The 26,619-nt window shown below is 45.9% G+C and overlaps 1 protein-coding gene across 1 annotated transcript in view; it reads right to left on the minus strand.

The window, feature by feature from the left end:
- The window catches only part of LOC309593896 (putative cation-transporting ATPase 13A5), a gene marked incomplete at its 5' end in the record, with an annotated part of 35,531 nt that overhangs the window by 1,143 nt on the left and 7,769 nt on the right, over positions 1-26,619 (minus strand). The window contains 28 exon segments of the mRNA XM_082319047.1: positions 613-694; positions 1,567-1,600; positions 1,602-1,676; positions 3,160-3,354; positions 3,929-4,103; positions 5,165-5,289; positions 6,026-6,135; positions 6,952-6,994; positions 7,994-8,073; positions 8,888-9,010; positions 9,599-9,637; positions 9,641-9,762; positions 9,915-10,039; positions 10,655-10,772; positions 12,191-12,347; positions 14,777-14,927; positions 17,569-17,630; positions 17,878-18,063; positions 18,327-18,358; positions 18,361-18,483; positions 18,718-18,879; positions 19,440-19,604; positions 20,396-20,468; positions 22,831-22,965; positions 25,167-25,236; positions 25,792-25,872; positions 25,949-26,019; positions 26,239-26,385. Coding sequence (XP_082175173.1) covers positions 613-694; positions 1,567-1,600; positions 1,602-1,676; positions 3,160-3,354; positions 3,929-4,103; positions 5,165-5,289; positions 6,026-6,135; positions 6,952-6,994; positions 7,994-8,073; positions 8,888-9,010; positions 9,599-9,637; positions 9,641-9,762; positions 9,915-10,039; positions 10,655-10,772; positions 12,191-12,347; positions 14,777-14,927; positions 17,569-17,630; positions 17,878-18,063; positions 18,327-18,358; positions 18,361-18,483; positions 18,718-18,879; positions 19,440-19,604; positions 20,396-20,468; positions 22,831-22,965; positions 25,167-25,236; positions 25,792-25,872; positions 25,949-26,019; positions 26,239-26,385 — 3,061 coding nt within the window.

A 26,619-nucleotide genomic window follows, 5' to 3' on the forward strand; every position in this document is an offset into this window, starting at 1 on the left:
ACGGCTGCCAAATGCCACCTTCCCCATCCACAGGAAGGCTCTGCTCAGTTATAGCAGGACAACGCTGATCTCAATCTGTTTAGCTGAAGGGGATAATCAAGGGGCAAGATTTTCCTCCTGGGGCTGTGGGACAACCAGGCACTGCTGCTCCTTGCAGGGGACAATACCCAGTGCTGGATACAGCCAGCCTTGACCCACAAAACACTTTAGGGCTTAGTCATTACTGCAATATCCAGTGGCACAAGCCAGCGCAGTCTCTGGCCTGGTCGATTGTAGGACAAGAGGCAAGTAGTTGTTTCAAAATCACTGCCAAGCCCCTGACCCATGCTGCTGGCTCCCATCCCCTGGGAGCTGGGGCAGCAGGCTCCTCCCAGGCAGCTGCACTTCAACTCCCTCCCTCTCTAAAGGCTTAAGAGATGTGGTCTAAATCATCTCTGGGGCTGCATAAAATGGATTTGACTGACACACATTGAGTCTTAAGGAAAAAAAAAAAAGGCCTGATGCTTTATGCTTCTGCAGGAAGAGAGTGCTGCTGCAAATGGGGATAGAAAGACCTGACCAGACACTGCTTCTGTTCACCCTGGGGAACAGGCGGTAAACAAATGCACTCACCTCCGTAAAAAAAAGATACAAAAAAGGTGACCAAGAGCATCAGTAAGATGTAAACTCTCCAGATCACAGGAGTGCAAAGAAACTGTTGGAAAAGACATGAACAGCAATTAGGTTTAAATGCTTTGCCAAGATTTGCATCTGTTCCTAATGATTTGAGAGGCTGACTAACATTTTCCCAGTGGCAAGCATGGAGGAGGCAGTAGGAAGTGACAGTAATTCCTTGTCACAGAGATCTTGGAAGGTTTGGTGCCAGATTCCCCACGGCACGGAGCTGCCTAACTTATTTTGGCTACTTAAGCTACTGCTGAAACCCACAGATCAGGTGCCTGGGGCAGGATCCAGTGCCCAAATACTTCTGGAGAGCTGCAGCTAGTGCATAACGTGCAGCTCCTCTCCGTCTGTGTATGCCCACCCTAACGCCAGTCCTCCACCCGAGTCCATCCCGTGCAGGATGGCCGGGGACGAGCCGCAGGGCTCGGCCATTCCCGATGTTGGGCAGCACGGCTGGAGGCAGCTGCCTGCGCTGTGCCCTGGCTGAGCGCCCGGGAGGGCCGAGGCAGCTGCAGCCCCAAGTGAGCTCATGGTGCTCGGGGCAGGGGGAGCAGCAGCAATCCCTGCCCACTCGCTTCTCTGGCCAGCAAGCCTCCTCCAACATGCAAAACCACAATCCACCCTATTGTGCTTTTCTGTCAAGAAGAAAAGCTCAGCAAGCTATAAGCACTTTTTGTTCTCCCTGTTGCCACCCAGTCTTTAGAGGAGAGGAGGACTGTCTCATTAATCAAGCCCTTGTCAGGAGGATGTTAGAGAAGTTTGAAAGGGCTGCCCAGTCAGCATCAGATCAGCAAATTCGTTTCCAAGATGGCCATAGCTGTAGCTTCTGCTCTGTACACTTAGGTAAAGGGCCAGCAAAATGCGTGGCATGAAAAGAAAATGCACTTTTTTGTTTGCACTTACCTGCATGCCACTGTACACAGCATCAATGTCAGCGGAGGAAGAGGCAGACTGCAAGCTGGAGGGCCAGGAGGACTGAAAATACATCTAGGGAAAGAAGAGCATTTGGGGCCCTGGGAGGGAGGGGGATTGGTGACCAAACTCTGTAAATATGCTGACAGGAGCCCCAAGTGCTAATGCTGTAAAACTGCCATCATGTAAAATATCTTTCTTTTTTTTCCCCCGCTAAAAGAAGAGCTGTGGAATTAAAACTGGAGGAGCTACTCCCCAGCAGCCTGTCGCAAAGCTCACCACCTACACTGGCTTTTCTTGCACAAGTGATTTGGCACTTTCTGATTCTTGCACAACCACAGAAAACTGCCTCAAAAGGGCACTGCTGTGAGCCACGCCAGCATCCCTTCCCCTGCGCTCGCTCTCCCACAGGCTCACCCATACGCCTGGACCGCAGGCAGCAGAGGAGGCTGCTTGTTCTCAGGGGCTGCCCTCCCAGGGAGAGCCAGGTGCTTCTGTGACCCACAGGGTGCAAAGGTCGACTATACCTGTGCCTTCCACAGGAAGAGTTTGTCTGGATTTGCATCCTCTTCCAAAGGAGCAGGAGGCCACAGAGCAATGGCAAATGGCTCAGACCTCCAGAAGCACCAAATTCCTGGCAATTACCGGGAGCTGAGCATCTTAAAGCTAGCTGGTAAATTGGGTCAACAGCTGCAACGGCCTGCTGGCAACCTTCTCACAGCCAGGGAGGAGAGGGGACAGGGCTGAGTGGGTGGCAAAACCAAGGGAATTGCCCTTTGCTTCCTCCTAATGAATTGTCCCCAAACAGGGACAAAACACAGAGAAGCGCGTGCAGATTTCTCAGCTGACAGAGTCCTCTGTCCCGTCTCAGCCTGGCTGCTTGCTGGGCAGCTTCTTTCTGGGCTCACCTGTTTTCTGCAGGTGATCAGTGCTCTGTGAAATGGGTTTGGGACCTGCCTTTTAACAAAATACTTAACAAAATCAACTCTGCTAAGATTAAGCAAAGTCCTGCCCTCTCATCCACGAGCTGCAAGTGCAAAGGAGCTATCAGTCAACTGATGGCTAGAAGAGCTAAATCATCTCAGCAAAACACAAACAGAAAAAGAAAGGTTATTGTGAGAGGATTTTAACAGTGATGTTATCACGGGCTTTTCTCTCTCATTTCTAGGAATGGAAGTCAGGCAAGGTAAGACTGTGAATCTCAGAGGAACTCTTTTGATGCGTGTATTTTGAAACAAATACATCTGATCCTCATATGCTCTCTGTGTTCACAATAATAGACAGTTCTGCTCTAAATCCAGCCCATCATCCCCTGGAAAGCACACATTTTCCAAAATAAGATGCAGTCTCCTTTCCCAGCTCTGCTGCTTCTCATCTCCAGGAAGAAGCTAACATAAGCAGTGCTCACGGAGCTTTTTTAGAAACAGAGAAGTAGGAGCTCAAATACACCAACAATTATTTTACATGCCAGTCACTGGTGTGGGTACAGAAAAATCCACAGCATCCCTTCCCTAGAAGCCTCTCCTGCCAGGGTTATTTTGGGGCAGGAATGAGAGTCTGTGGAGCACGTTACTCCAGCTCTACTCCCAGTTGGTGTAGATGGGCTTCCAGAAGGGCTTTCCCTTGGAAAAGACAAAGACCACCATGATGCAGTTGATAGAAGACAGTGGCCACAGTGTAGTGTCTTCATAACTGAGGACAGTGCTCTGGGTACCGCTGCTGGTACCGTTTCCCCCTGGGCTGGTGGGGGACACGGTCTGGTTCCCTGGAGAGCAATGTCTGTAAGGTAACACCCAGAATTTTGTTTCTGCTCTCTCCAGCAACAGTGAGCTGCAAACAGCAATTCGCTTTTCTTCCCAACTCAGCCTACTATAACCAGATATGGCCCACAGGAGTGAAAACCACATGTTTTAAAACAAAAAACCCACAAATCCCAAAAAAACTCAGCTTAATTTTCTGGTTTGTGCCAAAATCTTGGCTCTCAAGTGGGCAACGATAGCAGTGTTCAAGAGACATGGCTATGAAGATGCGTGCCCCAGCTGCCTGCACACCACTCTGGCACACTCGCCCTGTGATGCATCCATGCAGCCGCAGGGAAACGGCCCCAGCGGAGCCCTGGCATCTGGGAGCATCCCCATTGAAACACTTCACTGGGCCTCCTGCCGTACCGGTTCATTTCTGCGTGATGATATGCTGGTCATTAATACATATATTATAATATATTATATAATGTTATATATATAATATATAATACAATTCAGCTCTGGAATATGGAGGGAGACTGGAGCGTCCCCCGCACACAGCAGCAACATGATCTGCAAGCTGGGGATCAGAGACAGAAAGAGGGACTTGCCTCTGGCTGGCCAGCGCTACATACCAGGGCTGCTGCTTCACCAGAAGGAAGCCATGGGTTTGCATGATTATTGTAAAGCACAGGTTGAGGATGATGGAGAGCAGCAAGGGAGGAGAGATGAGCTGGCCAGGAGGGCGATAAGGTGCCAGCTTTGGATAGGCTTCAGTCAAGCTCACTAGAGAGAAACGGGAGACATTTGCAGTCCATGGCAGCTCAACCCACCAGCATCCCTCTGTGTTTGCTGGGCAAGCAGAGCCGCACATAGACCCCCATCCACTCATCACTGGTAAATGCTGCAAAGCCTGGCCCTAATAAGCAATATCACACCAGCAACAGCAGCCTCACGGCCCTGATGCACCCCCATGAAGACTAGCAAGCCCAGCTTGTAGGCTGTCAGCTGGGTCCCACTGAACCCCTTGCTAATTCATAGCACTTGTGGGCGACCCAGTGGCATTTGAATATTTTCCCACCAGATACCAGCGCCTCTGGACCGCCAGATCAGGTCACACACTCCCAGCCCACAGCAACAGCAATGACAGCCAGAGTTTCACTTTGTGCCAGTTTTGAAATGTCTTTAGGTAGTGGGGACATGGACAAAGTTGGCGTGCCCAGAGTAGTGGCTGGGGAAGCTGTCCCCATGTGGTGGCCCACCAGCGCTCCCTGTTTGCCACCAAGCCTTGGCTGTACCTTGCAGCTTCGCAGCAGCTCACTGTGCTTTTTGCCTGTCACCCTCTGCGGGACTGTGGACAGAAGATGTGCATGAACTGAGCCAAGAGAGGTGCCCAGAGTAAAGCCATACATGAATTTCCTTTGCTGTTTTTCTTTTCCTGGATTAAACTTTTAGAGGATTCATCACATACTGGTGATACACAATGGTAATTCTTCCTTAACCACCCTCCTTCATCTGCCTGATACTTCTTTTTCAAGCTTTTCTTCCAGCTGAGAGAGGCAGCTGCTCTCCCAAAGCCCCCATTTTACAGCAAGTCCTGCTCCTGGGCCTCCACCACCCAGCTAGGCAGGACTCACCACCCTGCTATTGCCCTTTTTCTTTTGGAAGAGGTAAAGTTTTATCACTGGGCTTTGTCCATGACTCTGGGGGTCCCTACAACCTATCTACCCCCTGCTGGTAATTATCCAGCTTTTCACATCTTTGTTATTCCTTGAAGCCCTGTATGCCTTTTCTTCCCTGCCGAGTAATACCACTAAAGATAAAAACCTACAGTGAGCACAGCATACTGACAAAAGATGGGCACAAAACACTTACCCAAAACAGCAGAGCAGTACGGACAAACTGTATCAGGCCGTAAAGGGTCAGGTATTTAACCACAGCGAAGGAACCAACAAAAGCAGCTCGACCTTCCCTGCTCAAAACACAAAGCAAAGCTAAAAACCCCACTTACAGCTACCATACGGCGGTTTTAGTGCTACAGATGGTTTCTGCTTCTAAGGAGGGTAACTCCTTTTGTTTAGGATCTCTAAGAAGAATAGAAAACAGTTCAAATTCCATATACAAATATTTTGGCCTTAAGATACTGCAGAGCCACTTAACTACCCTTCATCTGCAGTGTTTTGTTTCTTTGTTTTTATTCTGCAGCCACAATTTTAATACCTGGATTAAGCTGCTAGTGCTTTTTCATTACTAATTTGCTCAACGGTTCTGGGAATCAAGCACACTTCTACACAAACAGGTAATTTTCTTTGCATACATTTGGTTAAATGGCATTATTACTGGCTGCTCCATGGCTGTGTGCAGCATATGGATGTCAATATTTTAAAGTAATAACAAGCAAATCTATTCTGTGGTCACTGTTATACCTGCGCTTTTATGTGACTCTCCTGCTGTACCTGTTCCAAAAATATCAGCCACCATGGGCAATGCTCTCCTAAAACCACAAAAAAACTCTCAGCACTGGTATTTGAGGATCAAAAACAATTTAAAAACCCTTCTGCTGTATTTTATATAGTAACTGAGGAATTAGGTTTGGTTGAGCAGCATCTTTGAGGGTAGTTGCGCGCCCACTCGCGACCCCACACGCTGACCTCAGAGCAGGCAGCAGCACCCTGAGGCTGCACCAGGGCAGCACCCAGCAGACCCACCTGATCAGCTCCGGCACGCACTGCACGTTGTGGATTTGGGAGGTGAAAGGCGAGGCCACGGACGCCTCCTGCTCTGACAGTGGTATCCCTGCATGGGCCGTTTTCAAAGCCTGAAATCCACAGGAGTAAGAAGATGGAGAGACATCCATCCACCCCTCCCACCCGGCGCAGTATGTTTACTGGTGCTTTACCAGTTTTGCTTCAAGTGTCCTTTGTAGTTGATCTTTCTCTATTCTGTGGCCCAGCTGATCTCATTTTCCAGATATCTTCCCATCCCTGGAGCTTAAATATTTCTTTTGTTCATTTAATCCCATTATACCTATTTACAATCCTTTGAACTACCCTGTATGCTGGTTCCCACACCAGAGTTTGTGCATACCTCTCCTGTTAAACAGTTTCCTAAAGTATTTAAATTACCATTTTATCCTCTTTCTATTCCTTTCAATCCCCTGTTCATATTTCTTTTATTGCTGTCTTATGAGCTCCCTGGCACCTGGCCTTGTCACCTCTGGTGTAGTGGTCAGATGTAGGCTATGGACAATTTTACAAAGCAAGCTAATGAGTTATTATAAAATTATATTATGATAACATTTATTATAATAATATAATAGCTAATAATTATTTTTATGGCTAAGACCCTCAAATTTACAATTACAAATTTGAACAAATGTGTAAGAAAAATTCCCTTGCCCCCATTTCTGGGGGGAGAAATATCAAAACTGTAATCCTCTATTGTCCTGTATGTTAGTATAAAAAAAAAAAAAAGTGTGTAGATAGCATTGTACAGTGCCACGCTGACCGAGCGTACCCATGGGCTAACTTGGGAAGCACTAGTGACAAGTGGCGTTGGGCAGCCTCTTGTCACAGCACTCCTTAGGCTGAAAGAGATGAAATTTAACAAGAACAGGAGATGTGCTCCTACGTACCCCGCAGTCGTTGGCGCCATCACCACACATACCCACGTAGTAACTGATGGAGGAAGAAGGAGGAAAACACATAAACCTTGCACGTCGCTGTTTGATCCCGCGGTGGAGCACCCGCTGGCTTGCGGGTACATCAGAGCAGGGACCTCATGTTGGCCCTGGAGAAGGCAGTGGCCATTTCTAGAGGACAAGTGGTATATGGGGAGCGGCTGGGGCAGAGTGCACAGAGCAAAATTAGGATTAAGTTTTGAAAGAGGCTGTAATGGGAAAGGGAACACTGCCACTTTATTCCAGACAGTGTTCTCCCCTTGGTACCAGGGCCACGGAAAGGGAGCAGGGTTTGCAGCAGCTCCTGCAGCTGCAGCTTGGCTTTTACCAGTATTTTCTCCTCAACTGTCTTTGTAGACCCAAAGACACAGGAATTGCTGAAATAATACAGCAGTTCCCAAACCCCCACACGTGAGGTCCCTCTGAGAGGGCAGGGAACTTCATCCCCAGAGGAAGCACCTCATAACCAATAATTAACTTGCTTTTTCAGAAAGGTATTACATCTTGTTTACGCTTAGCAAGCAATACCCATAGTCAGTGTGAGTCTTGTTTGGGGGAGGAAACATTCCTTTGGGGGACCTGAAGGAGCATCTTTGGGGTCAAACTCCCCACTGCATCAGGCAGTTTTCAGCTTTGCTAAAGCTGCAGCCAGGACAACACCAGCAGCCACGCGGGAGCTCTGAGAGTGGGGGCTATTTGTATACGTGGGGGTCTGCCTCTGTATTTTTATCTCAGCCTCATTTAATGCTGCCTTCTGTGCGGCACCAGCAAGAAGCAGTGGCTAAGTCTGGGCAAGGGGTGCAGGTACTCCTGATGCAGAGGGATCCCTGTAGGGGAACTGGGAGGAAGGCGACCACAAAGGATGTGAACAGGGGTCACATGCGGAGGAAGGGAGGGTTGGAAAGATGGGCCTGGAGCAGCGCTAGCTGGGACGATCACACTTCAAAGAAAACACGGTATTGGTTTGGGTCAAGAAGAAAACAAAAGAGAACCTTACTTGAGTTTCTGAAGCTCTTCAACGAGGCTGGACTTCTGGCCAGGAGACATCCTAGCAAAGACAGTCGGGTTCACCAGTATCTGCAAGAAAGAGCAACAGGCTGCCTTGGTCAAGCATTTGTGCCTCCATCACTCCACCAAGACAGGATCAGGCCTCCCTGATGGGTGCCTGACACTTGTAAAACCCTCTAATCCTGTCTCCCAAACTCTACCATGGTTTTGCTACCCTTAGGGTTCAGGTTTCCTCAAACAGATTTACCCTGCTCTGTTTTCTGCCTTGCCTGCTCTGTAGGAGGTGCTGGGAAGCCAGCGATCACCACGGGCTCTGCAGCAGCCTTTAGAGCAGCAAGGCGTTATAAGTGCTTCCCAAGCGCAGAACAGATGGTTGATGACAGCAGCAATAACACTGCTTGGCCCGAGGTTTCTCCTACTGGAAAATCTGGCCAGAGAGTATAAAATCTGAAAATCTGTCCCAGCACCGGCTGTTTTATGGACTGGGGGACAGGAATTGAAGATTTTTGCTGCTAGATATGGGTATTTCATGTTCCTGGTGCCCCTGCTGAACAGAGGCCATTGCCACCTATGGTAGTGGTACATGGGAATGGGGCTGACGTTTTTAATTAAACTGAAATTGGGAAGGTGACCATGGGGTAACTCCACTGCGCAGCTGCTCGCAGCACCACAGCCACCCCTGTCATTTGAGGTCTTAGAAGATGCTGAAAGCAAGCTGTTTGGGTTAAACCTGAGGCATGGTGGGAGGCTGCCCAGAGCTGTCAAAATGTGAAGTGACAGCACTACAGCTACCGACAGAAAAACACCTTTCCCCAGCTGGAACACCACTGCCACTTAATAAAACAGGGAGGGCAAGTAAGTGCTTTGTTTCCTCTGAACTTACTTTTGGCAGCAAGTTGTAGAAGTGCTTTATAATAACTTGATAAGACTTTCCATTCATTACAAAATGGCAGTTGCAGGTTTCTCCTTCCAAGGTGATCTTTTCCTTGGTATTAGCACATACCTCCTAGAAATAAGACAGCGTTTATTCTCAGACTGAAGTCATAACATGCCATTTCACTTCCACCTCGTCAGCCTCCCACCAGGCAGCCTGGGACACAGCCTTCTACAGCATCCTTTTGTAAAACTTCATGCCTGGCAGTACTTGATTTTCTAGCTGTGTTTCCACGCGTAACTAATCCCTGTTAGCCACAGGCTGCTAGTTTAGATGCTGAAGTTTGGTCCAGCAAATAGTCACCCAGACTAGTATGTATAAATTGCATTAATTCTGCACACTTCAAGTGTGACTGAAGTGGCCACTGCATCTGCAGAGCCTTGCCAGTTATTCATGTAGTTATTTTGCATGTTGCCCTGGGCAAAGAGCCACTGTATTAATTATTTCTCCCTAATAGGTGCATGGTCCACACCACACCTCCATATACCCTGGAGCAGATACAAACTGGCCCCCCGGTTTCCTCTGTTCCTCAGGGCTACTTCCAAATCCTTAGCAAGGAGTCCAGGCCTAAGGAGCCTGGACATTAAACATTAATTAGACATTAAAAGCTTTGTTAATTCCCCCTGGTGCCTGAAAGCAACCGTCCCTGGCTGTGCTTACATGGGGAGCAGCTGTGTTTGCTTTGCTGTCTTCTGCCAGTCACCAGGCAATGGCAGCTGGAGTGGAGCCCTCCAGTTCGTTTGCTTCGATAAGGATGACTGTGCTGCCCGTGTGAATCATACCCACGTTCCTGGCCACCACGGTAGCTGTCTGCAGGTTGTTCCCTGCAAGGATAGTGGAGAGGCAGGCTCCTCACATCTGCCATAGCACAGTGGCAGCACCATGGACGTGCAATGGAGGATGCTGGAGGATCAAATCTCTCCTGTGTGCCCCACATCAGCCAGCACGGCCACAGGAGGAGCCTGGGAGGATTTACCTGTGACCATGATGCTCCTGATGCAGGTGGCAGCCAGGTCTTGTAGCTTGGGCTTCATCTCCTGCTTCAGGCAGTTCTCCAACACCAGGAGGCCCAGGGACACCAGCCCAGACTCTGCCTCCTCTCTTGGAGCAAGGACAGAAACACATGTGCTGTTTCCCGTGGATGGGACAGAAAGCAATTCTCTCCATTTTTGTTCAACAGGAAAGCCGCGCTCAGTGGGAAACATGCTTGCTCCGCAGGGAAACACAACTGCTACGAGTTCAAGACAAGCAGTGCTCAACAAGCACCAACATTTCTGCAGCTTCAGCCAAGCTGCTGATCCACTACATTGCTGTCTCTAGGAAGGAGCAATGCAGCAGAGATACATGTGCAGAGAGAGGGACAGGGATTTGCAGGAATGGCTGAAACCCACAGATTATGGCATACAGAATTTCTGTCGCAGTCCCAATCTGTTGCCATTCAGAAGCACAATAACCAGCTTTCATTACCCTTTGATAACAGATTCTGAAATTCAGCTCAGTGAGCCTTGCAAGAGCTCACCCTAAAGCAGGCACTTAACAGCGTCATCAGCGCCTGCTGAGAGGAGGGTGTTACATGGTACAGCTTCCCAAGAGGCTTCCTTTGGCAGGCGAGGAGGGGAAGGTTTGGGTCAGGGCAGAATGGTTTGGGGCAGGATGTAACAAGTAGATAGGAAAGCAACCCCACAGCGATACCAGCGGTTCATCAGCACACCTTACCTCTCTGTGTTGCTCGCATCTACATCCTTTCCTAGGTTTAGCACTTTATGGGCCAGGGCAATGACTCTGAAGCCTTGGCTTGTGTACGTCTTAAGCTCCCTTAAGAAATTAGCTGGGACTGTTTACAGGAAAAAAAGTTTCATGGTTAGAATATTCCATACTTGCTGATTGCTTTTCTAGGGTTAAACGTCGGTCCTTTAAACCACTTTATAGCCTTAGTTACAGCACTGTGGCCTCTCACAGAAGTCAGCTGTTCTGTACTGAGGCTGTGTAACTGACTGTTCAAATAAGCGATCTATGCATCTGTTTTATATTTTTTAAATGCATGTTAAGGTGCAGGTAGGTAATATGAATTACTGGGCAGAGGACAAATGACTGACTTCGTAATTCTGTTCTAAGCTTTACTGCATACACGCTGAGTGACTGAGGAAATTGTTTTTATGTTTATGCCTTATTGTGAGAATTATCCCAAATCCTAAATTTTCAATTCTCTGATTCCTGTGGCTCTAAAAGCAAAGGGTTCCTGTTAACTTTGCAGTATTCTGTACTCACTACATACTGCAATCACAGCTTTACAGTGCAGTACCCAATTATTCATTAAGCTGAAATCAATATAGAAACAATCAAGACAGGATAAGAGGAGCTATTTAGAAACCTGCGAAAGTGGAACATAATTTTGAAGACATTTTTATTGCTGATGTTGACTTGATGGAGGTTTGTGTCATTAGATCTTAGGTTGTTCTAAACTATATCTTTCCATTGTCCCTCAAAACTGTTTTCACCTGTTTTCAGGTCAGTGCCATCTGAAAGAACAAACCACAGAGCCACAGACCATTGGTACTGTGTTTGCTTAGCATCCTTTTGAAGTGTTCAGTGAATGTGACCCGAGTTTCAAGTTTGCAGACAAATCTGAGTATAAGCCTATAATATTGTTCACATACAAAAAAGAAAAGCCTATGTTTAATTCCAGAGAGAGGACAGAAGTCTTGGCTTGAGTGTTAATACCAATTATTCTTAATAACAGTAATTTGCATGTCCACAGCAATTTTCCCATCGTTGAGATTTAAAGCCTTTGCAAGTTGGGTCAGTAACTCAATGCTGAATTTACAGGGCAATAAATTAGCAGGAAATTTAAGAACTTGTAGAGTACAAGACACTTGCTGTGACACATGCAATTAGCATGATCCTATGTCAGCTCTGGGTATCCTGACATATCAACATTTTTATTCACTATATCTTCAGCTGATGCAAGCCAGCTAAGGGATGTATAGGGGCTGAACCACAGGCTGTGCATCTCACTAGCTGTTGGGCTGTGTGCATCTTTAACTTACAAACAAGCAATGAATGTGGTATTAACTCATGACATTTAACAAGCCCAGGGCTTGCTTGTGGGAAGAGTCACACACATGCAGTTGCAGTGTGGCCAGTGGGAAGAGTGAGTGCTGAAAACCTTTTAGGATTAGAGCCCCAACGCAAACTCTGGTTTGGCTTAAGTCCAGATAAACAGTGTAAAGCTGCCCTTTCCCAATTCTATACCAGTTTCTTCTCTACAAAAGCTGGACACCATTTCTGGTGCTCCTGTCATGTACAGGTCATACTGTTCCTCTCCGATCTTCTGTGAAACAACAGATATCCTCTGCAGTCCAGAAGAAAATGGGAATTGATGTAGGATTGCTATTCCTTCCGCAGGAGCCTAGAGAGATCAGGAAAGTGAGGTGTTATCTGAGTCATTGATTACACAAAGCAAATCTGTTCTGAACTTCAGCTCATTTGAGGCTTTCTTGCTAAGGTGATTTATTATTAATAGGAGATTATTTCACTTTTGCTGCCTTCTGGCTATGGGATCAGATCACTGATTACAAGTTTAGGAACCACAGTCTCAACAACTCTGTCTTCCCAGTGTACTTCCTAGGAACCTCAATGTTTTTCTTTATATTTCACTGGTTTTCCAGGCTTTGTTCCATTCTTTCTCTTAAGAACAACATATTAATGTAATATTCCTTTATCTACAGTCCTGGGAACTAAAATTTGATATGTTACAGTGACATTACCATGGGAACAGAGCAATACTAGAAACGAGATTGATTTCCTTGTTGCCACAGCACTGTCTTCCTGGTATTGCTAGCAGAAATCACACTCCTTCCACCGGGAGGATGCTGGCTGGTTCAACATTTGGACTGGAAACATAACAATTTTCAACTCTCAAAACTTGGAGCTTCCTAAGTGTACTTTAAGAGAAGAGTGAAGCAAACAACACGGTGCTTTGGGGTGATGCTGGTAATTCTGCTAGTGGGGTTGCACAACCATTACCAGCAGGACTCATGGACCCACGTCCATGCTTCTAGCTGTAACGCCTTGTCCTTCCTCACATTGCCTCCGCCTGCAGGTGAACTCATGCTTTAGACATTTATTCTGTTTACACAGTTTCTCTGCATTAGTTTCCACTTAAACTGATTGTGTGGTTTCATTTTGCCAGCAGCTTTACAGGGTGAGGACTCGGAGAAGTCTGTATCTTTTATTAGCGCAAGTAGTGGAGTTGGAAATGAGGGGGTTTTAAGGCACATGAAGTGCTTTAGATGCCACTTCGGAGCAGCATCTCCACTTCAATCAGAATTTGCTTTTCTGGTCCTATGCTTCCAGGTTGATTTGGGGGAAGATGCAACACAGTACCAAGAGTGGTTGAAAGGCATTTTGCAATGACTGCCGGTTGAAATCACAGAATATTAATTCTCAGAAAGAACTGGACTTACACGGCTGGCCTTCGGCCCCAGTCTAACGATGCAGGTGTCGAGAACATCAGCCCCATCCTGAGCTGTGCTAGAGTCATCTGTCTTCTGTACAAAGAAAAGTGTTATTTCTGATACTTTTTTTTTTTTTTTGGCTTCACACCTGTCTGTTAAAGCAGGAGCAGCAGCACATGGGAGCGTGTTTCCCCCTTACTGTTGGCACCCAGTTGCAGAAGTGTTTTGTTATGATCTAATTGGTCTTCCTATCCATCGTCAGGGACAGCCTCCCCGCAGCCTTGTTCTTAGCAGAAGCCTACATGGCCCTACGTCTTTTGACTTGATGAGAGTAAAAACCTGTGTTAAATTTTGTGGTTTCTCTAAGCTCAAGTTACACGTAAATTTAATGCTATATCAATGATGTAGGGAAAGAGAAATAATTATCCTTATCTAGCTGGTTTTACCTCCCAGTCTCCTGCTTTGAAAAGACTCTCACTGATGTTCTGTGCAGAAACAGGGTGGTAATTTTCAGTGTAGGATGCTCTTCGCCCTCCAGCTCTGTTACTTTACGTGCTGCCAAGGCTCATTCACCCTTATAGTTCCCTTCTGCCGTCATGTGGCTCTGCTGCTGCCTGCTCTTCCACAGGAGCAAGCACCAGCATGATGCCTTCCCCGCAGTGCTGCTGAAAGAGCTGCCATCTGTTTTACTTATTGATTAATCTCTCTTCAGCAAAAGGTTGAAGGAGAAAAGATGATGAGGCAGTTAACTGCAGAGACCCAGATCCCTTCCAGGCTAGGAGGTGGCAGGGAGCAGAGCTGCCCCTTTCCTTCTTGTGCCTCCTCCCATCCTGCTCCCACCCAAGCAACTCTCCATCCCCACAGACGAGCCCCGAGGCTCAATCTCTTGCCTCCTCCCCAGGGCTCTCTGAGACTTGCTGTTCACTCAGCTGGAGGCTCCAGCCTTGGTTTCGCCATAGGGATGTCCCTTTGGTAACCAGAGATAACAACCTTTAGCTTAAGGGCATAAAAACCTGCCTGTGCATTTCCTTGGCTGTGCACCACGTGGCCAACGGCATGGTCTGATCCCCTGCTTCCAGCAAGCAGCAACCAGGCTCCCCCTCTGTTTCCTTACACTCCAGTGTTTCTAAATCAAATTAAGAGAGCAAATGCAGGCAGCCCCAAGGAAAATGATTGCTGGACTATCAAAAAGCAGCTGCAGTGCTGCAAATCTGCCATGCAGTTAGCAGAAATAACAGAGCAAATTCCAGCTGTTATAACCAGGACTGCAAAGGAGTTTTCCCTACAGGCATGTATTTGAGCTTGACTTGTGAGTAAACCCCCATGGGCCGGGTTGGGGGTGTCTGTGCTTTGGGTGTGTGCAGAGGATATAAGACATTACCCAGTGTGTGCCCTCAAATATTTTCAGGTCCAGCAGATCTCCCTGAATTTTCTTGTCCAAAACAACCAGTGAATGACAGCTTGCCATGGCTCCACACACAGGTCCCCAGGGCAGAGGATTGCTGGATGGGATCTTATGGATTCTCTGAAACGTGATTAAAAGCAGAAGGTTAATGGGACCGCTTATAAGAGGGATGCAGAGACACAACTCCTCAGCTAGTGCATACAGGTGCTGCTCTGCTGCATTCGTCCTACCCATCCTTCTGATTAGCAGGTCAGATGCATTCAGGAGATCAAAAAGTACCCAATATTTAATTGGCACAAGTTCAACTTGATGTGAAGTAACTGAGACAGTAAAACACGCAGAGGGGCTGGCACAGACACAGGAGTCCTGCTTGGCAATTGCTGTTTGGTATTAGACAAAGCAGAGAAGACACTATCAGAGAGGAAACAACTTGCAGCAGGGATCTCAAAGAAGTTTGGCAATGTGCCCTAGGAGATTTGTGAAGCTGCAGTATGGAAAGCATCTGCCTGGGCTGGTGCTCTGCACCCACCAGGGTGGATAAGCACCACCGGCCTGCTCTCAGCACCCCTGGGAGCCACGTGGGAGAGCCACGAGCAGCCCGACCTTCACTTCCAGCTGTAGATTTGACATCTGCATAGCCGCAGACACCAGATGCTTGTCCCTCAAACCTTGTTTTTAAAAACGGTTAAGTTGGTTAACTCGTATTGAGTTACACCAAAGCACGCTGTCAAAGGTTCATACCCCAATTTCTTTCTGTGGAAAGCCTTGAGGCTTATTCCCTCCTTGGCCCTGCAGTACAGACTGAACACATGTGAGGCTGGGCTGAGTGAAAGCTCTATAATTTCATCATGGAAGTTATTTCTCAGAGTCCTATCTTCTCACACACACATTTTTCCCCTCTAAGAAACTGGCTGACTGACAAGCTGTGTCTGCCAGATCACAACGCAGCCCATTACTATTTAGGCTGGCATGTTAAGGAGAAATTTAAATAGATTTTATTTACCTTTGATCACCACTAGCATCCCCTGTTACTAACACAGGCGCAGTGAAATGCATCTGGAAGCAAGCAGCGTGACAGCTCGCCGCTTTATTAAAAGGAACAATGAATCAGGGACCTGTTGTCCCTCTGGGCTATTCAAGTCTGTTCTGTTTCCAGCAAATTATACCCTCTTCTCAGCCTGGTCATAATTGCCTTATTAATTAATTAATACTTGAGAGACACTGTGAAACTGCTAAACACCACATAAAACCAACAAACATTTATATCTTATTAAATATACAATAGGATATTTTGTAAGTTGAAAGAAATTCCTTAACTGTCCTTGCCTCGCAGCATTCAGCTTAGCTGACAGCTAGTCTTATAACATGTTTAAAAAAATCGACATTTAAGAAAGAGTAATTATGCAAATAGGCTAATGAGATCAATGCAGAAAGCAATAGCTCCTCCTTGCGTTTTGGCAAGCCATTGGCACCAGTTCCCAGCTGAGTGCAGACTGGACATGTCCGCAAAGACAGCCTTATGTTTTGATACCTTGCAGAGGTTTTTTTATTACGTGAATTTATTCCGATATATGGATCCGGTTTTTTTCTGCTGTTCATGTGAGCAGACACTACTTGCAAGGCTACCTTGATGGAAATCATTCTGGCACTACCATGAGCTGTCTGCTGTTGGTGGGCTCCAAGCCTGTTCACCATGCACCTATTCAGTGTGGCCTCCCTGCTGCGCTGGCGGGGGGCCAAGAAGAGACTGTCCTGTGTGCCTGCGGTTTCTTCCCACTGGAAGAGTATTTTATTGGTTGACACTTATTAATCTCTTCTCATTAATTTGGATCACATATAGTAATTTTCTCTCTGTCCTTTGAGGAAGTATTGGGAATGTGATTTTTCTCCTCTCGCAATGAATTCATCCTTTCATTCATTATGGCATGATTATCTCTATGGTGTTGAAGTACCTGATATATTCACAGCTACTAATGAAACCTGGGAGCTGATATGGGGTGTGTGATTTGTCCTGGCCCCTGCAAAAGATTAATATGTTGAGTTTGGCATAACATGCACTGCAGAGCTGAAGTCTGTTATTGTATTACAGTAACATGAATTGAATAGTATCATCCTGGATATAGTCAAGTTTAATGTTTACATAGTGGTTATTTCTTGAGGATTTCAATGGTCTTTGGGCTTGGAATTGAGATGAAGCCTGCCATGGGTTTGAGGGAGTTCCTAAGGACAGACCTGCAAAGCTCAGGTGATCTGTGGTCTCATGGATTTTTTTTTTTTTTTCCACGGCATTTACAGAAGGTAGGTGAGATGTGACAGGCACCAAAGTCAGCAACACTTAATTTCAACAGAAGGAGCATTATCCTAACATTTAAATGATGAAAGGTTTATTGACTAGATTAAGAATATTTATTGAACTGTGCTGAGAATCACATAATTGAAAAGCTCTGTGCATATTCTCCAAATCCCCTCAGGGTAATTAAAAGCACACATGCTGCTGCAGACTTCTGTTTGCCTTGAATTAGCAGTAACCTTTACAGCTACGCCTGCCACAGCAGTGCCCAGATGCTCTCCTCAGAGGGAAGGAGCTGAGTAGGGAGCAGGGACACCCATTGCACTCTGCCTCCCCAAACGCACCCAAACATCTCTTGCTGCATGCTGTTTGCTGTCTCTCTGTACTCTATGTGACTGCCTCCCCCCCAACTAGACATTTGGGCAGTACATTCATTCACACTGGAGATTAGTTCTTGCTAAATGAAATCCTTCCTTACCGGCTTCCCTCAGAAGGGATGATGCCCCGCAGGTCCAGTCCATCTTCTGTCAGCGTACCTGTCTAAATTTAAATAAATATCTAGTTACCCTGCTATTGCTTACCCCTTCCTCCTGCCATGTCCCCAGAGGTCCTTCCCTGGCTCCCTAGCAGGGTAAGGAAAGCCTCCTGCCCACAGTGTGACCCTGCTGCATGGGCACCTGTAGGGGATTGTTCACTGGGGTTAGAGCAGGGTAGATGGGGTCCAAAAAAATTATCCCATGTTCCTAGCAGCCCCCAGCATCTTTCAGTGCCCAAGGAAGCACCTTACTTTGACAAAGCAAACAAGGTTGATCTGCCCACAGATATTAATCCTCTGTGGGCTGTTGCAGAAAGTCTTTTTCTTCAGCCTCCTTTGGGCATAAACAGTGCCTGTTGTCAAGGCAGCAGGGATAGCGGGAGGCACAGCCAGGGTGAGGAGGAGGAGGGCCCTAGCCACCACTTCTGCCACTGGCTTCTGCGAGCAGTGAGAGCAACAGGGGTGGTGGGGTGGGAACAGCCTCCCTCCCCTGCTACTGCCACTCGCGGGGGGTCCAACCATCCTGCCCAGGAGCAATGCACCCCAAGCTCTGCTCCTGGGGATGACAGATTTATTCTTTGTTCTGTCCATCTCCCCCACCCCCAATTCTGGCATCTGAAAACTGAATTACAGAAGTGAACAATCTTCTAAGGATCTTGAGTGACCGAGGGCTGCAGCGCAGAGGCATCCCTCGTAGTTACCTTGTGGGACACAAACACACACATGGTGTAATGAGTCCAAACATGCCAATGACAGAGAGGCCTACAATGAACTTGAAGGCATCTCTGTAGAGTTTGAAGTTCACTGGCTTGGGGTAGGGGATGGATCTCACCAGGTCACCTTTAGCTGTATTGAACCCTGTGTGAAGACATGTGCCATACATTGCATACGTGACATAGCAGCATCGTACTGCGTTAGTCCTGTTTGAAAACGGATAACAGTGCAGAAGCCTTAGCCATCAGGTGCCAACAAGCACTTCTCAGGTATAGCAGTCCTGTGCTGGACTTGAACTACAAAATGAAACCAGCTCTCCTACCAGCCTCTGGGGCCACCCATTTCCCTCTGCTCATTAGCAACTAATAAAAGAAATACCAGTTTGCAGCACGACGGCTCTCGCTGGCCCTCTGCCTGTCAGCTTCGTCTGTGTGACTTCTGTCCTGCAGAAGAGGACATGTCTCCGATAGTCTTCTATGCTGTGGGTTTTCCAGGGCATTGGACCCTCCATGAGGGGTAAGGGGGCACAGCAGCAGGGAGCTTCACTTAAAGAGGATTTAAAAGTCTATCAGATTCTGCATATTAGAAAGTGACAGCACCCTGTAGGTGCTCAAGCTTACCTGACTAATTAGCTTGCTTATATGCTTACACATGTGGATTTATGGTGACAGCCATTATAGTTCTAGTTTCAGAGTACATCAGGTGGCTTCTCTGAGCATTTTCTATCAATGGGCTTGGGTCAAATTCTGCCCCTGACCCAAGTTCATGCCTTGTAGTGGCTCAGTGTTTAGGTATAACACTGACCCCTGTGCTCATACATTGCCTGCCTGAACAGAACTGCTGCAAGATCAGAATTCGAAAACTCAAATACATACTCAGTGTATATTTTCACTTTCTACTCCTGACAGTGTATTAATCCTACTTGTTTTTAATGTGGATAAGAAATGCATATTACACAATGGCAGTGTTCAAAAGCCCAAGACAATTGTGAATTATTCAAGCCGCAGTTTTTCCACCTCCTGCTGCAAACTATTCTAATAAATAGTAAATAATTTGCTGTCAGAACAGATAGAGAGATCTCCCTGACAGACAATCTGCACAGGCTGTTAGCATTTCAAACTCTAAGGCTGCACCTGTGAGCATCCCTTCATTCACAATGCAGCTTCCATCAATCAGGACAGCATCACATGGGAGAGTGAGCTTTTTTCCATCTAAAAGAAACATGTCTCTGGGGACTGAGTAATGGGACTCCAGCTCTTTGCAACCTGTAGAACAATACAAAAATGAACTTTACTTGTGCACAAGTTCTGGGCAATTAAAAAGTCTCAAGGCACACACATCATCATTAAACTTCTACACTGCATGATTTAAGGCCAGAGCTTCTTAGAAATAATACTGACTGAAAAGCAACAGGACAAAGATCTGCCCTTATCTAAACATCTCCCTCCAAGTGGTTGTCTTCAGTTTTATTTGCTTAGTGTCCATAAAACACTCTGACCAAGAAAACCTATTCAAGGTCTTTACATCTCCCATCACCCTAGCAATTGCCCATCTCAACATCTTTGGGAGGCAAAAATAGCTATAACCCCTATTTTACGGGCAAGGAACTGAGACACAGAAGAGAAAGTGCATACCTCGGTGGGAGCCATATATCTGGACTCACAAGCTATTTGGCAAGATTGTGAAAGTAGCCTATAGCAGAGCAGGGAAGCAGGTCTCAGAAGGCCAGAGTTGTTATCTAGTTGCTTGTTTGTGAAATTAAATTTTCCAAGCCATTCTCAACTCTTAACACAAATTACTAGGTTCACCTCTATCATTACAGATGCCACAGATATAAATGATAATGATGCAGATGCATCATTACCACACTGCATAGGCTGTGCCCACGCTTCTCGCTGCCCTGCCCGGCTCACCTCCCTCTGCCCCATTCTCCCTACAGCTCGCCCTTCACATTTCAGCTGTAGAAATCAACAGGAGCTGTGCAATTCCAGGTAACATTTCAACATGTTAGTTAATTATACAGGCTGGTGAGGGAAATGAGACACAGATGACTCACCTTCGCTCTTCGTGCAGACTGTAACCTGGACTTTGTTATGCTCCTCAACAAGGCCATGCGGTTTGGTAGACTGCTGTTGATGGGAAAGCAATTGCAGTGTTGAAACACCAATACTCAAGTGATCACGCTAACATCACAGAAACTGAACTCTGCTGAGTTATCCCGGGAAGGTTTCACATTGCTTGTTAGAAGTCAAGATGTGAGTTCATCAAGTTAACCTAGAACAAGCTGCTGTGGGAACATGGACCTAACTTTCCATTTGCTTCCAATTCATGCTGCTGTATCTCCCTCAACTTTCAAGGGGCTATTCCTGCTTCGTGCCAGAGTAAGCCTCCTCAGCTGCAACATTGCTATCTGCAGTCCCTTCTTAGAAAGCTTCTTTGTGCTCATCAGTTTTACCCTTGCTAAGAGGCTATCAACAGGACAACCAAGTTGTAAAGACTATCATTACAAAACTGCCTTTGCAAGAAGAAAAACAGAAATTCTAATTTAGCTGGGTGTCTGTGCTTTGCCAGTTTTTGCAATCTAATTCAGACAATTACATATCCTGAGATAATGATGAAGTCAACTGTCATTGCAAGACCATTAGAGAGAATGCCTTATCTTGATTTAAAAGTTGCAATTGCAAAAAATGATCCCCAAGCGTGGATTTCTTCATTAGCATTGTTCATGTGAAGATATCAAGCCAGTTTGAAGAATATCCAGAGGCCTCAAACATTGTAATTCTTCCTTCCTGCCAAAATTATCAGTCACACAATAAAACCGGCCTTGCCAAAGAAAGCTGAATGGACCTTATCTGTCCTTCGTGCTCTGCAATACCAGGACGTGACACCAACACTTAAGTACAAAGGTGCGCCTAAAGAGATGCGAGTGCTTGTTCAACATGGGAGTGCTAGCCATCTTGCAGATATTAGTCAGAGATACAAAAACATGATGCATAGCCAACGCACCTGTGCTGGCAAAAGCCCCAGCTATTCACAAAGCCCTCGCTGAGATCAGTGTGAGGCAGCGATAAAAGCATGCCCTTGGCAGGGCAGAGGCTGCGCAGGAATGCCTTGTCAGCACAGCGCACCGGTGAGCACAGACTGCCCGAAGCCCCGCGAGCCCGGGACCTACGCGGGGAACGTGCTGTGTGCCTCCACCAGCCCAGGGAAAAGCAGAGTCAGGGACCTATGCAGGGAATGTGTTGTGTGCCTCCACCAGCCCGGGGAAAAGCAGAGTCAATTCAAACAAAAGCCAGCTCCTGGAAGGGCAAATTATTGCCTCCTCCTGGGAAGCACTTCACAGAGCAGTGTGCTGTACCACCTTCTCAAGGAACCTTTATAAGGGCCGAATCTTGCCCTTCCCCAGTAATTCAGTGCAGGAACAATGATTTTAGCAGTGTATTTGGAGGCAATGTGAGCTGTGCCTGGCTTTGAAGCAGAATAGGAGCATGACTGTCAGGCCAGTGCACCCCAGACCTGCCATCCCTTCACCCTGCCACCACCTCTAATCACATCACACTGTCTGCAGGAACTGTAATTCTCAATGCTGTCCTCTAACCCTGATGTTTTCCCTGAAGATTAAAAAAAAAAAAAAAAAAAAATACATTTACCAGAACCCAGGAATCCCCAGTTCATTTTTGCTTTTAAATCTTGACAATGCAGAGGAATGTGCTAACCAAAAATCCAGACCCAAGAGACTAAAACATTGTCTGCCAGACTCCTGTTCCTATCACTTTCCCATCTGTACTTTCATTCACATAGTTTCTCTTTTTTCCCCTATTATATCCTTTCTCCATGTGATTTTTGCCTTCCCTGTATATTTAAAGTGGGCTCAGAAATCACAGAGCTGTTTTCCCAACTCCCAGTGAGAGTGTTCTGCGTTTCCAGCAGGAAGCACCAGGAAGCTCATCCGGCTGCATGAGGATACTCAGTGGCAGGCAAACATTGTGTAAGGCTCAGCTCGATCTATTTGCCTTTGCCATAGAGACTGAAGGCTTCAGGTTTATCACAAGTGAATGCTTTAGGTCAAAAAGTGAATGAGCTGAGACTATTAGAAAATGCTTCCAAGCAGCTGTGTCTGTGACAGAAGCGTTGAACAAATTTGAGAAATAAAAAGTCATGCTTCTTTTTGCTGTTAACACCTGATACTTAGCAAACCTTGAGAGAAGTGAATCCTCCTGAAATTACAGTAGGAACCAGACTCATGGATATAGTCCACCTTCATGAAGTCTTACAAACACCAGGTATCAATCATCTTTAATTCTTGGGAAGTTCAAGACTCCCAGGTATGACCCTTTTAACTCTTCTATAGAAATAAATCCGTAGTAATACAGCAGAATACACAGCAATAAAAAAGAACCAGAAAGAGCATACAGCTACTTGTGTCTGTAGTAGATGAAATTGCTAGCAGAGTGCAGGATAGGGAGCTGGCATGCTGCACGGTAGACTCACCTGTCTGAGGTCGTGCATGGTTAAGCCAACAGAAATGATCGACAGGATTGCGACGGCCACTGAATATTCAGTGTAGCCTTGGATCAGCCAAAGGATGAGGGTGAAGGCTTGGAACACGCAGAAGGGGTTTAAAATCTACAAACACAAATGTAATGCTTGTTAGGGGATGCACATAACACAGGAGAGATCGAGTGCGGGAAGAGGCAAGAACATTTCATTACAGCGTCCAGGAGTCTTAAACACCAATTTGAAGGGCTGTTTTGCCATCCCAGGACAGCATTCTTTCATGGCTGTTTTAGAGCATTAATAGCCTCCAGCTCTGAATTTACCAGCTTACACGTAGTTCGTGGTGTTTGTAATTAAAAACTGTTGCTAACCAGTTACTATGCAGCAGCATCTATGCTGGCGACTTTAAGTCAGACTTAAGGGACTGTAAGTCAGTTGGCTTCTCACTGTAGCCACCTAACAAACGTGACCTTGACATTTCTGATACTAAGTAATTGCTACACAGGAGATACTACCCAAATGTGGAAAAAGAGACCAAATTACAGTAAATGTCTTTAATACTTTGTGATTTAAGAAAGCCACTATGAATATATTTATTTGGAAACAGAAAAAATGGCAAAGAAGAACTAAGGGTCTGTGGGCCCATCAATAATCAGTCTTAGACTACAGCTAAAATGAAGGCTTGGTTTCCTTGTACTTCCATACTTTTGGCTACTCTACATTGCATCAGTCTTATAATACCAGTCATCGCTCACTCTAATGTGTTATGCTAAAACAGGCAACGAGCCCCACTGAAGTCTGGGAATGCAATTTTGGTTATCATGGTATCTAACTAACAACAAAAGAATTCGATGAAGTTTTTCAGAGATTTGCCCACCACTTGACTTGTCTGAAGGAGTGACAGACTTTTCTGTAGACCTGGTATAGCTAAAATAGCCACTGAAAGAGCTTTCTACATAAATTGGAACTGAAATGAATTATTCATCTGACAAATTTTGTCCCTCAATGAAAATTTAATACTTTCTTTGACATTCAGTAGGACAAAGAGACAGACACTAAATCAGGATGCCAGTCTTCGGGCAGTGAAGCTGTATCTGGACTGAAATACCACAAGCTTATGAGGACCAGTCTGCCTCCAGGCACCACCATTAATATTTCAAACATGACGCTTCAGCCTTGGATGGAAGTGCAAAGTTCAAATTAAATAAACTTTTTAGAGTGCTAGACTGGAGTTCTCTTCAAAACCATCTCCAGGGGGTACTGAAAGGTTGGTAACATCAAATGCAACCAATTTCAGGAGCCCTGGAGCTTTTCATGTATTTTGTAGGGTTTCAAACAAACTCCACTTAAAGTTTAGACACGTGCTAGCTTGGAGTCCCAGCATTCATAGCTCTTTTCCATTTTAAAGACATTCATGTAGCATCCATAACCCACTAAAGTGAACACAGATGACATGACAGTATCTTGTATGCAAAGACTCTGCTTATAGGCCAGCACAAATACATGTCCAGCATTTCTATATGCAAACTCGGCAAGTAACCATCCATATGTGTCTCTCCTCTTAACCACAAGATGCATTTGTTTTGTCCTCTGTAGAGGAAGAACAGTCTTGCAGTGTGTCCTTATTTATGGAGGAAAAAAAATTGTCTTACGTCTATATCATAGGAGAAAAAGAAGTTACTAGGTGAACAAGGCAATTATAAAATAGGAATTTTGCAAAATGTTTTCCTCCATTCTAAAGCACACTCCTGATTTACACTGCTGTTGAGGCCACAAGCAAGCTTGTACAATGCTGTGTACTACCTTTGGACTACTAAAACAAGGCTATTAAAGAACAAGTGTGCCTTCATTGTACCAATAACATTTTCACTGCAGATCATTATCAGGAGCCTACATGAAAGGACGGAGTTACTGATGTGGCTATGGTCAGTCCTAGCAGTTGCAGAAAGCACGAGCACTCCAGGTGCATGTCACTGCTCAGTCACAAGGCAAGATCTGCAAGCTTATGGGAGATGTTCAGTCGTGAGTAAGGGCCTACAGCAGAGAAGGAGGACATCAGTCCTCCCCACTACTGCTCTCCAAGAACAGACAGTCTTCATGAGGGAACCATTCAGCTGTTAAAAGTATGCAGCATCAAGCATCCTCTTCGCTTCATATTCTTCCGTGTAGCCTTCTGCCAGGAATGTGTGCTAATAGTTATAAAGGAGTTTCACCAACTTTCCTCCATGGCTTATGCCTCTGAAGCATCAATCACCCCACGCAGTGTACCCAGGTAAAGTCTTCAAAACACTTCAAACCTGTCCCACCAAGTGCTAGTCCAACTTACTGACCTCTTTAAAAAGTAACTTCCAAATAGGACAAATTTCAACTTCGATGGCATTTGGTCCACACACCAGCTGCCTGTAGGAAGGTACAGAAGAGTTCCCCATGTTATAGCTTAGTCGCGTAGGGTAAGACTTCATGGGGAAAAACTATTCACCCAAACAACATTAACACTTGTCTAAAAAAGTAAGTCCTGGGGGCACCATATTGCTGAGCAGGAAAAATAAACCTGTCAGGAAGCTGTTGTATCCAAGAGGACTTCACACAGAGGCAGAATTTTACTCTTTCCTTGCTGAGAGGATTGTCAGTTTGCTGCTAAACCCTGTGATGAGCTTTCCAGAGTGCTTTCAAGGAGATGATGGCAGAGGAAGCCAGTCACAGCTTGCTGTGCCCTGAACCCCAGGTGGAACCAGTGGCGTTTTCCCCAGACTTAGCCTGGCATCACTGAGAAGATAATGAGCTCAATAGAATGTAAGGCATAATGATTTTGCACCTTTCTGAATGTCACCCACGCAGTTTGCACTGCCTTACTACTAAGGTGAGTAGCAAGAAGCTCACATGAATTTGAAAGGAAGAATTAATAGGCCACACTGTCACAATTAGCTCATACGTCTACTCGTATGTAGACTGTACCTGATCTTCTGTTCTTCCCTTGTGAGGCCAGCTCCAAACTTGTGGTGTATGCTGTGACATGTGTTGCTGTCTTCTAACGATCTAGGACAACAGGAGAAAGTTCAGGCAAGGGAGTTCCCTACCACAAAGGTGTTTGTAACAGGCTGTTGACACTCACCCAACTTTCTTGAATTCTTTTACAGAAAAGTCCCAAATATAATGGATTTTCTGCACCTGGATACATCTCATCTGCAAGACCAAATAGCAAAAATGCCTTTTGCCATTCAAGGGAAAACCATCTCACTGTCACAGAAGTGCTTTCCCATGTTTTAGGAGAAAACTTGAGCTTATGTAAACAGGATTTGCAGGAAGATGCTGCTAGAGCACCCTTGGGAGCCTCCAGGTGCCTTGACTCCAATTTTCACCCACCTCCCCCCTGCCATCTTCTCCATTTTATAGGTGACTTACCTTTAACTGTGGCTTCATTATGGCTCTGTTTATGATAGAGTCTCTATCAGCTACAAGAGGATCATCTGAATTACTACCAACAGGTAGCGCCAAAGTGGACAAATCAGTCCAGGTCACCTTCTTGCAGGTGTATCTCTGAAACTTATCCTACAGAAACAGAACACAGTTCAGTGACAAGCCCAAAATGTTGCCTGTGATGTTTCCTGACTCTGGGAAGTACATATGAAATTCCCAGAGAACTACAGTACTGTGGCATCATTTTAAGAATATCATTGCAATGTTGAATATTAAGTGTCTTAAGCATTTGCTCTGCTAGAATTGAGTTGGGTTTTAATTTACAGTCATGGACTCTTAGAATATAACTAATGCCTGAAATCTAGC

Source organism: Platalea leucorodia (genome assembly GCF_965183815.1).
Source record: "Platalea leucorodia genome assembly, chromosome: 8".
Classification (NCBI taxonomy): Eukaryota; Metazoa; Chordata; class Aves; order Pelecaniformes; family Threskiornithidae; genus Platalea; species Platalea leucorodia.